This window comes from Lucilia cuprina, chromosome 5 (assembly GCF_022045245.1).
Source record: "Lucilia cuprina isolate Lc7/37 chromosome 5, ASM2204524v1, whole genome shotgun sequence".
In the NCBI taxonomy this organism is placed as follows: Eukaryota; Metazoa; Arthropoda; class Insecta; order Diptera; family Calliphoridae; genus Lucilia; species Lucilia cuprina.
Window position 1 is genome coordinate 23,098,374 of NC_060953.1, and position 11,843 is coordinate 23,110,216.

The 11,843-nt window shown below is 33.3% G+C and overlaps 1 protein-coding gene across 1 annotated transcript; it reads right to left on the bottom strand.

Moving 5' to 3' along the window:
- Positions 1-9,359: 9,359 nt before the first annotated feature.
- On the bottom strand, positions 9,360-9,785 carry LOC124420191. Its single transcript, XM_046952401.1, has one exon. The coding sequence runs from the start codon at positions 9,783-9,785 to the stop codon at positions 9,360-9,362; it is 426 nt and encodes a 141-aa protein (XP_046808357.1).
- Positions 9,786-11,843: the final 2,058 nt, after the last annotated feature.

Here is an 11,843-nt window from a genome sequence, read left to right on the forward strand (position 1 = left end):
AAATTGCGAATCTATTAACAGGATTCAAACTACCATTAGCGATTGTTTATCAATTTTAAAGGTTCATGGTATACGAACCAATCAATGGGATCCAATCCTAATATATTTGTGTTCCACAAAATTACCTGATGAAACATTAGCTCTTTGGGAGCAATCGTTGAGTTCTCCAACTCGTTTACCTTCCTGGGCAGAAATGGAAGAATTTTTAATAAATAGACATCAGGTAATGGAAAGAATATCTACATTCAGAAGTCAAAACCCACCTTATGTTCCATATCATAATCAGGGTAGAAATTATAATATCTCTTCACAGCAGAATAAAGCTAGATATGAAAACCCGAACAAAGAAGCTCAATCGAAGAATGATGATATGCTTTGCAAATTATGTAATAAAACACATATCATTCGAAATTGTCCTAAATTTCAAAACTTTTCAGTAAAACAGAGAATTGACTATGTAGAAAAGAACAAAATTTGTAGTAATTGTTTGTCTTCAGCTCACACAAATACAAATTGTCAAAGCGTTTTTACATGTGTCCAGTGTAAGAACAAGCACCACAGCTTACTTCATTTGGATATTTATTTCAATAATAAGAAGAATAAAGCAAATAAAAACAAAACGTCCAATACGTTTCATGCTGATCCCTCTCAGCAACCGGAGGACACAATAAACCGCGAACCACCATGTAGCTCAATGTCTACAGTACACAAGACAAACACACAAACAAACTTTCTGTCAATGATGATGACATTTTACATTTTAGATAAGTATTTACAGTTAGAGCTCTAATAGATTCGGGATCAAAACGATCATTTTTAACTAAAAAAATATCAACAAGTAAGAATGTTATATTCGGCCATGCCGAATCTTATATACCCACCATCAAATCATTCATGTTTATGTAGAATTTTACTGATGTACTTACATTTTTGGGTCAGTAATATGTCTTAAAGTCATTTTCAGAAGGGGACCTTGGTAAGGTCAATTATAAATCCATTTTCGTTAAATTTATGAAAATGATTTTGTTTCCTATAAAACTTTTTTATGTCGAATTTTATTGCTTTATATATATGTTATGAGCAGATATGTTATGAGCAGATATGAGCATACATCTCTTAGCGATAAAGTTATTTTCTGAAGGGGGCATTTTAATAGGGATAGGAGAAAACGTGAACCGATATTCTTACTTTCAATAACGATCGATCCTTATAAAATTTGATAGGGATATTTTGGCTCGCACGAAACTTGTGTATGTAGAATTTTGTAGTAATGAGCGTTGAATTCGTTGTCTAAAGGGCACATTATTAGGGGGTTACATAATAATGGACTCATCATATAATAATGGACTCATTTAAGAAAATGATTTTAGTTCCCATAAAACTTTTATATGTCGAATATTATTGTTATATATATGCTTCTTAAGGTAGATATGAGCATTAAGTCGTTTTCTGAAAGGGACCTTATAGGTGGGATAGGGTCAATTATGTATAGGGTCAATTATCCTTATAAAATTCTACAAAGAGATTTATGAGACCATAAAACATGTTTGTGCCGAATTTCACCGCTATTGATGCTTCTCTTAGCCAGTTATGAGCGACAAAGTCAATTTCTGAAGGGTACTTTGTATGGGGGGTAGGGTCAATTATGGACCGATCCTTATGAAATTCTATGAACAGATTTATGTCCCTATAAAACATGTTTGTGTCGAATTTCACTGCTATTGATGCTTCTCTTAGCCAGTTATTGGCGATAAAGTCATTTTCTGAAGGGGACTTTATATGGGGGGTAACATGTTTGTGCCGAATTACACCGCTATTGATGCTTCTGTTAGTCAGTTGTGAACGATAAAGTCATTTTCTGAAGGGTACTTTGTATGGGGGGTAGGGTCAATTATGGACCGATCCTTATGAAATTCTATGAAAAGATTTATGTCCCCATAAAACATGTTTGTGCCGAATTACAGCGCTATTGATGCTTTTGTTAGTCAGTTATTGGCGATAATGTAATTTTCTAAAGGAGGCCTTATATGGGAGCTAGGCGAAATCGTGGACCAATATTGCCCATTTTCAATACCAAACAAACTGGATCAACTATAAGTATCTGTGCAAAATTTCAGCTCGCTAGCTACTTCCGTTTGGACTCTATCGTGTTTTCAACAGACAGACAGACGGACAGACAGACGGACAGACAGACGGACAGACAGACGGACAGACAGACGGACGGACATGGCTAGATCGTCTTAGAATCTAATAAGGACCCAGAATATATATACTTTAATGGGTCTTAGACGAATATTTCAATGTGTTACAAACGAAATGACAAAAACAATATACCCCCCCATCTTTTTTGATGGTGGGTATAAAAAAGGCTTGGTTTAATAACTCAAAATGCAAATTTTGAAATTTGTGGATTAGGGGGTACAGTGGTAGCAAATTGAAGTAAAATATCTTCCATAACTTTGTGTAGAAAAAACAACGAGTTCTCACTCAGTACCCAAGTTAATAGTTACAAATTAACCAAATTTTATGCCAAGCTTTACGATTTCAAACGCTGATCTCTCGGGAATAAAACATCTAAGATTAGCCGATCCTAATTTCTTGGTACCTTCACAAATAGACATGCTAATCGGTAGTGATATAATTCCATATATCATTCAAGATGGAATACAAAAGAATATCTTAGGCAATCTCCTTGCTCAAAATTCCATCTATGGATGGTATATTTATGGCCCAATGAAATTACATAGCGTTTCTCTAACTGCTAATATTAAAAATAAGGAAGAAAATGATAAAATAACCTCAATGCTTAAACTATTTTGGGAAACAGAAGAAATTCCAAAATCGAAAGTTCTATCAGAAACAGATCTCTACTGTGAAGAACTTTATAAAAAGACAACATATCGCAAAAGGATGGTGGATATGTTGTAAAACGTCCTTTTAAAAACAAGAATTTCCAGAAAACTTGTATTTGCAATCTTCCAGATTCGCAGCAAAAAGTCAATATATTCATCTAGAGGCAAAATTACAAAAACAAATAGATCTTCAACAGATTTATAATGATGTTTTAGAAGAATATATAACATTGGTCATATGAGGAAACAAATTCTTCTGAAATTTGTAAAGATGGAAAGTATTTTTCATATTATTTACCACATCATGTTGTATTTTAGACCGGAAAGCACTTCTACAAAAGTTAGAGTAGTCTTTAATGGTTCTCGCAAAACGAAATCTCATTTTCGTTGAATAATGTATTGCATATTGGTCCAACGTTGCAATCTGACTTAATGTCAGTTATTTTAAATTGGCGTATATATAGATACGTTTTCAATGGAGATATCGAAAAAATGTATCGCCAAATATTAGTAACGGAAGCAGATTGTCCGTTTCAGAGAATTTTGTATAGAACAAAAAATTCAAGCAATATTGAAGATTACGAGCTGTTAACAGTCACTTTCGGAGTGAATTGTGCACCGTATTTAGCTATACGAACGTTGCTGCAGTTAGCAACAGATGTAGAGAGACAGTCTCCTTTGTCATCTCACATATTAAGACATGAAACATATGTCGATGATATTTTAGCTGGTGGACATACTTTGGCTTCAGACCTAGAAGCGCAAAGTCAATTAATAAATTCTTTAAAATCAGCTGGATTTCCACTTAAAAAAATTACGGCAAATAATAGCAAAAATTGCGAATCTATTAACAGGATTCAAACTACCATTAGCGATTGTTTATCAATTTTAAAGGTTCATGGTATACGAACCAATCAATGGGATCCAATCCTAATATATTTGTGTTCCACAAAATTACCTGATGAAACATTAGCTCTTTGGGAGCAATCGTTGAGTTCTCCAACTCGTTTACCTTCCTGGGCAGAAATGGAAGAATTTTTAATAAATAGACATCAGGTAATGGAAAGAATATCTACATTCAGAAGTCAAAACCCACCTTATGTTCCATATCATAATCAGGGTAGAAATTATAATATCTCTTCACAGCAGAATAAAGCTAGATATGAAAACCCGAACAAAGAAGCTCAATCGAAGAATGATGATATGCTTTGCAAATTATGTAATAAAACACATATCATTCGAAATTGTCCTAAATTTCAAAACTTTTCAGTAAAACAGAGAATTGACTATGTAGAAAAGAACAAAATTTGTAGTAATTGTTTGTCTTCAGCTCACACAAATACAAATTGTCAAAGCGTTTTTACATGTGTCCAGTGTAAGAACAAGCACCACAGCTTACTTCATTTGGATATTTATTTCAATAATAAGAAGAATAAAGCAAATAAAAACAAAACGTCCAATACGTTTCATGCTGATCCCTCTCAGCAACCGGAGGACACAATAAACCGCGAACCACCATGTAGCTCAATGTCTACAGTACACAAGACAAACACACAAACAAACTTTCTGTCAATGATGATGACATTTTACATTTTAGATAAGTATTTACAGTTAGAGCTCTAATAGATTCGGGATCAAAACGATCATTTTTAACTAAAAAAATATCAACAAGTAAGAATGTTATATTCGGCCATGCCGAATCTTATATACCCACCATCAAATCATTCATGTTTATGTAGAATTTTACTGATGTACTTACATTTTTGGGTCAGTAATATGTCTTAAAGTCATTTTCAGAAGGGGACCTTGGTAAGGTCAATTATAAATCCATTTTCGTTAAATTTATGAAAATGATTTTGTTTCCTATAAAACTTTTTTATGTCGAATTTTATTGCTTTATATATATATGTTATGAGCAGATATGTTATGAGCAGATATGAGCATACATCTCTTAGCGATAAAGTTATTTTCTGAAGGGGGCATTTTAATAGGGATAGGAGAAAACGTGAACCGATATTCTTACTTTCAATAACGATCGATCCTTATAAAATTTGATAGGGATATTTTGGCTCGCACGAAACTTGTGTATGTAGAATTTTGTAGTAATGAGCGTTGAATTCGTTGTCTAAAGGGCACATTATTAGGGGGTTACATAATAATGGACTCATCATATAATAATGGACTCATTTAAGAAAATGATTTTAGTTCCCATAAAACTTTTATATGTCGAATATTATTGTTATATATATGCTTCTTAAGGTAGATATGAGCATTAAAGTCGTTTTCTGAAAGGGACCTTATAGGTGGGATAGGGTCAATTATGTATAGGGTCAATTATCCTTATAAAATTCTACAAAGAGATTTATGAGACCATAAAACATGTTTGTGCCGAATTTCACCGCTATTGATGCTTCTCTTAGCCAGTTATGAGCGACAAAGTCAATTTCTGAAGGGTACTTTGTATGGGGGGTAGGGTCAATTATGGACCGATCCTTATGAAATTCTATGAACAGATTTATGTCCCTATAAAACATGTTTGTGTCGAATTTCACTGCTATTGATGCTTCTCTTAGCCAGTTATTGGCGATAAAGTCATTTTCTGAAGGGGACTTTATATGGGGGGTAACATGTTTGTGCCGAATTACACCGCTATTGATGCTTCTGTTAGTCAGTTGTGAACGATAAAGTCATTTTCTGAAGGGTACTTTGTATGGGGGGTAGGGTCAATTATGGACCGATCCTTATGAAATTCTATGAAAAGATTTATGTCCCCATAAAACATGTTTGTGCCGAATTACAGCGCTATTGATGCTTTTGTTAGTCAGTTATTGGCGATAATGTAATTTTCTAAAGGAGGCCTTATATGGGAGCTAGGCGAAATCGTGGACCAATATTGCCCATTTTCAATACCAAACAAACTGGATCAACTATAAGTATCTGTGCAAAATTTCAGCTCGCTAGCTACTTCCGTTTGGACTCTATCGTGTTTTCAACAGACAGACAGACGGACAGACAGACGGACAGACAGACGGACAGACAGACGGACGGACATGGCTAGATCGTCTTAGAATCTAATAAGGACCCAGAATATATATACTTTAATGGGTCTTAGACGAATATTTCAATGTGTTACAAACGAAATGACAAAAACAATATACCCCCATCTTTTTTGATGGTGGGTATAAAAAGGCTTGGTTTAATAACTCAAAATGCAAATTTTGAAATTTGTGGATTAGGGGGTACAGTGGTAGCAAATTGAAGTAAAATATCTTCCATAACTTTGTGTAGAAAAAACAACGAGTTCTCACTCAGTACCCAAGTTAATAGTTACAAATTTAACCAAATTTATGCCAAGCTTTACGATTTCAAACGCTGATCTCTCGGGAATAAAACATCTAAGATTAGCCGATCCTAATTTCTTGGTACCTTCACAAATAGACATGCTAATCGGTAGTGATATAATTCCATATATCATTCAAGATGGAATACAAAAGAATATCTTAGGCAATCTCCTTGCTCAAAATTCCATCTATGGATGGTATATTTATGGCCCAATGAAATTACATAGCGTTTCTCTAACTGCTAATATTTAAAATAAGGAAGAAAATGATAAAATAACCTCAATGCTTAAACTATTTTGGGAAACAGAAGAAATTCCAAAATCGAAAGTTCTATCAGAAACAGATCTCTACTGTGAAGAACTTTATAAAAAGACAACATATCGCAAAAGGATGGTGGATATGTTGTAAAACGTCCTTTTAAACAAGAATTTCCAGAAAACTTGTATTTGCAATCTTCCAGATTCGCAGCAAAAAGTCAATATATTCATCTAGAGGCAAAATTACAAAAACAAATAGATCTTCAACAGATTTATAATGATGTTTTAGAAGAATATATAACATTGGGTCATATGAGGAAAACAAATTCTTCTGAAATTTGTAAAGATGGAAAGTATTTTTCATATTATTTACCACATCATGTTGTATTTAGACCGGAAAGCACTTCTACAAAAGTTAGAGTAGTCTTTAATGGTTCTCGCAAAACGAAATCTCATTTTCGTTGAATAATGTATTGCATATTGGTCCAACGTTGCAATCTGACTTAATGTCAGTTATTTTAAATTGGCGTATATATAGATACGTTTTCAATGGAGATATCGAAAAAATGTATCGCCAAATATTAGTAACGGAAGCAGATTGTCCGTTTCAGAGAATTTTGTATAGAACAAAAAATTCAAGCAATATTGAAGATTACGAGCTGTTAACAGTCACTTTCGGAGTGAATTGTGCACCGTATTTAGCTATACGAACGTTGCTGCAGTTAGCAACAGATGTAGAGAGACAGTCTCCTTTGTCATCTCACATATTAAGACATGAAACATATGTCGATGATATTTTAGCTGGTGGACATACTTTGGCTTCAGACCTAGAAGCGCAAAGTCAATTAATAAATTCTTTAAAATCAGCTGGATTTCCACTTAAAAAAATTACGGCAAATAATAGCAAATTTTTATAAAATATTCCAACTGAAGATATTTTAAGTGCAGATTTCTTAAAACTTTACGATTCGAGCTCCACGAAAACGTTAGGTATTCAGTGGAATGCATACAGTGATTCCTTCACTTATAAAGTCGAAATTCCCGATTTCGCATCAAAAGCAACAAAAAGAATAATTTTGTCCGCGGTCGCTAAATTGTTTGACCCCGCCCATATTGTTCAAGCAAAGATCCTTCTACAGGAATTGTGGCAAGATGGGATCGAATGGGATGAAGATATGAAACCTCAGATTCTTTCAAGGTGGAACATTTTCTTAGAAGATTTTATACACATAAGATCCATTCAAATTTAAAGAATCTTTCGGATTCTAAGCATCTTTCAAAGAAAAGCTCTCTGCTTACTCTAAATCCATTTCTCGACCTCAAGGTCTTATGCGGGTTAATGGTAGATTAGCTAATGCCTCGCTTACGTACGATGAGCGATTTCCCATAATTATCCCTAACTCTTCTCAATTTTGCAAAATTTTTCATATGTTGCCAACAGAACATCTCAAATCATTGAAAATGTTGGTAATGCTAAGTGGAACCACGTTTTAACCCATGAAAATCCTGCAGATCTTGGAACACGAGGGTGTAAACCACAAGATCTTAAAAAAAATCCTTTATGGTGGTATGGACCAATGTGGCTACTTGACTCCCAAGACAATTGGCCTAAATCGAACCCACCTGCCATAGATCTTATGGAACAAAGGAAAGTTAAAGATCACTGTTCCGTTACAGATGAACTCAGTACAATCCAGAGATTTTCTTCATATCGGCGAGCCCTCGCCGTAATAGCATATATTTATAGGTTCTTACGTTCTACTAATAAAAGATTACAGAAAACTAAGTTTAAAAGTTTAACGCTCTCCCACGAAGAGCTTAATAACGCAAAAATTGTATATATTAGACTTACGCAGAAGTTTCATTATTCTATAACTGCTCGACCTGCTGATGATATACTCAGTCCACAAAAATCGGCCACAGTTATTAAAAAACTACCACTAGCGTAAAAACGCAGAGCTAACAAAAGTTTGGTTTCTGCTGATAATGCAAAATTTCTTTAAAAAAAAAAAAAAGATTAACCACATTATCACTTAATTATGCTATTTCTCACCTTTCCGTTTTAGATAATAGTTGTTTGCTAATCCTGCTAAGGATATATTTACATGTGAACTTGGAAATTCGGAACCTCTTTCTAAAATTATCTTCATCCATATCCTCGAGGAAGTTTGGTCTATTTTTATAGATTCTCTCAGCATTTTCTTGAGGCTGAATCTCTTCAAATTCCTCTTCCATTGAGATTAATTCAAAAACTCTGTTGTTCATATTTTATTTTTATTTGTGGATATAAAAAATTTTTTGTTTTTTAAAACTGAAAAAAGTAACAGTTATGTCAATTTATTGTATCGATAAATTATTAACCGTATGATGAGTTCCGGTAAGCATTTAACGATAGTATAAATAATAAAATTTTATTGAAAAAACAAAATTGCGCTGACAGGCAGTATATCGTTCCGAAAAATGATAACCAGAGATTGAGATTATGGGCCTTATACTCATTCATTAATAATTATCATGCATAAATCAAAACAAGAAAATCAAAACAAAACAGTATGTTAAAAACCATATGATCGTAAAGATCATAAATAAACAAAGTGTCTTTTGAAAATTAACAAAAATTATATGAATTTTAAAATTTATACTAAAATAATAATATAATAATAATTGTGCAACAAATCAATAATAAATAAGCTTTCAATTACTGCTCTGCACTGTGAGCAGAAAAATGTTCAACAACCAAATACAATATGGATTATTGGAAAAAAAAGTGACGTTCTTATATGAATGTAAGTCTTGTTTCCTATTTTTTCATAGCAAAATATTTGGTTTTAAATAAAGGACATAAACGTCCATTACAAAACTAGATATTTTTGAAGTTATACTTAACAAAAATAAATAGAAAATAGGGTTTATGGCCGAATGTCTTTACCATGATATGTTCCTACTAGTTTACCCTGTAGATCTTCTAGGACGTAATAGTGATTTCCAAGTTTTTCACGAATTCTTGCTTTTACGAATAAAGGCGACAATTTGGCATTAAAATTCTTTTTCATATTGCTCTCTGAAAAATTTCGCCGAAAAACTTCTTGATTTATGGAAAATGTTTGAGGTCTAGTTTTTAAATTGTATTGTTTTGTGTTCTTGTCATAGGCTTCTTTTATATATTTCTTTAAGTTCTTTCTAATGAGCTGTAAATTATCATCTCGTAAATTATCATCTCTTGAGATTTGAGCAGTTGGTTCGTCAATTAGTTGTAGCTTTCGAAGCAATTCGTAGGAAGAAGCGTGTGTTATCATGTCGAAACCAAAAAGTGCATGATAGGATGAACTATTCATGGCTTGATGGTAGAAGTTGCGTAGAGCACAACTTATAGCAGTCAGCTACTCATCCCAAAGTCGATGGTCATTTTTAAGGTAGGCTCTTATTCCCGCAATTAGTTATCGATTAACTCTTTCCGACGCATTAGATTGGGGGGAATAGTATGCAGTGTATATATGTTTAATGCCATATTTAGTAAAAAAAGCATTCAATTCATTTGCCTTAAATTGACTACCATTATCACTGACTATGACCTCTGGAACACCGTACGTATGGAAAATGTTTTGCTCTAAATAATTTTGTATGTTGATCGATGTGAATTTCCTCAGAGGACATAGCCAGTGAAATTTGGTTAAGTGATCAAGCACGATCAACAATCCGATATACCCAGTTTTACTCCTTGGATAAGGTCCCAATATATCGACGTATAACCGCTGGAAAGGTCTTTCAGAGATTACATGTTTACCCATAGGCGGTTTCATGATAAAGTTTGGAGCTTTTGTCGACTTGCATACATCGCAATTTCTAACATAGTTTCTTACATCTCTTATTGTCGAAGTCCGGTCAGGCCTCGTTGAAGACGATTTGATCGATCTCCATGACGATCTTATCGACTTCGACGACGGCCTTACCGACCTTGACTGAAGGTCTCCAAACACTTCCTAAAGGCAATATTTTAGGAAGTGTTACGAGGAAGCCGGGCTTGGCGCCGAAGAGGATCGGCTTATTATTATCCCATCCCGAACGACTCCCGGTCAAAGTGGTGTTTTAAATAAATTAAAAAAATCAAAAGTAAAAAAATAAAACGCACTCCCGGTGCTCCACTTATTTGAAAAATAAAACAAACAAACAAACAAAAAAAGTGTTTCAATTCCCACCAACCAACACGTAAGTAGAAATAAAATTCTCTATTTTATTTGTGTGCATAGTTCAATTCTGTTATTGAACAACTTTGTTAGTTTCTTAACAAAGTAAAAAACAAAAGCAACAAATCTCCAAAATAAGAATTGGAATTTGTTTATGGTCCTTTTTGAACCACAGTGAAAGTGCTAAATTAATTGAAAACTTATATAAAAAATAATAAGTATAGTCGCAAGAATTCCCATTCTTCACATACATAATTATTTTTTATGTATAAAGTTCATTCTATTTAGTGCAAGAACTAGTGATTGTTATTGTTTTGTTTCCATCAAAACATTGTTGAATATTACACATACATACTTACTAAGATTTACAATATTATTATTTAACAAGTAAGAGTATTATATTCGGCCATGCCGAATCTTATATACCCACCATCAAATCATTCATGTTTATGTAGAATTTTACTGATGTACTCACATTTTTGGGTCAGTAATAAGTCTTAAAGTCATTTTCAGAAGGGGACCTTGGTAAGGTCAATTATAAATCCATTTTCATTAAATTTATGAAAATGATTTTATTTCCTATAAAACTTTTTTATGTCGAATTTTATTGCTTTATATATATGTTATGAGTAGATATGAGCATAAATTTAAGTTCTCATTAAACATATTTGTGTTGAATTTAACCGCCATTGATACATCTCTTAGCGATAAAGTTATTTTCTGAAGGGGCATTATAATAGGGATAGGAGAAAACGTGAACCGATATTCTTACTTTCAATAAGGATTTTGGCTTGCACGAAACTTGTGTATGTAGAATTTTGTAGTAATGAGCGTTGAATTCGTTGTCTAAAGGGCACTTTATTAGGGAGTTAGATAATAATGTACTCATCCTCATAAAATTTAAGAAAATGATTTTTATTCCCATAAAACTTTTATATGTCGAATATTATTGTTATATATATGCTTCTTAAGGTAGATATGAGCATTAAAGTCGTTTTCTGAAAGGGACCTTATAGGTGGGATAGAGTCAATTATCCTTATAAAATTCTACAAAGCGATTAATGAGACCATAAAACATGTTTGTGCCGAATTTCACCGCTATTGATGCTTCTCTTAGCCAGTTATGGGCGACAAAGTCATTTTATGAAGGGGACTTTATATGGGGGGTAGGGTCAATTATGAACCGATCCTTATAAAATTCTACGAGAA

Coding starts and splice junctions, on each gene's coding strand:
- LOC124420191 (XM_046952401.1), bottom strand. CDS start 9,785: ATGAATAGTTCATCCTATCATGCACTTTTTGGTTTCGACATGATAACA.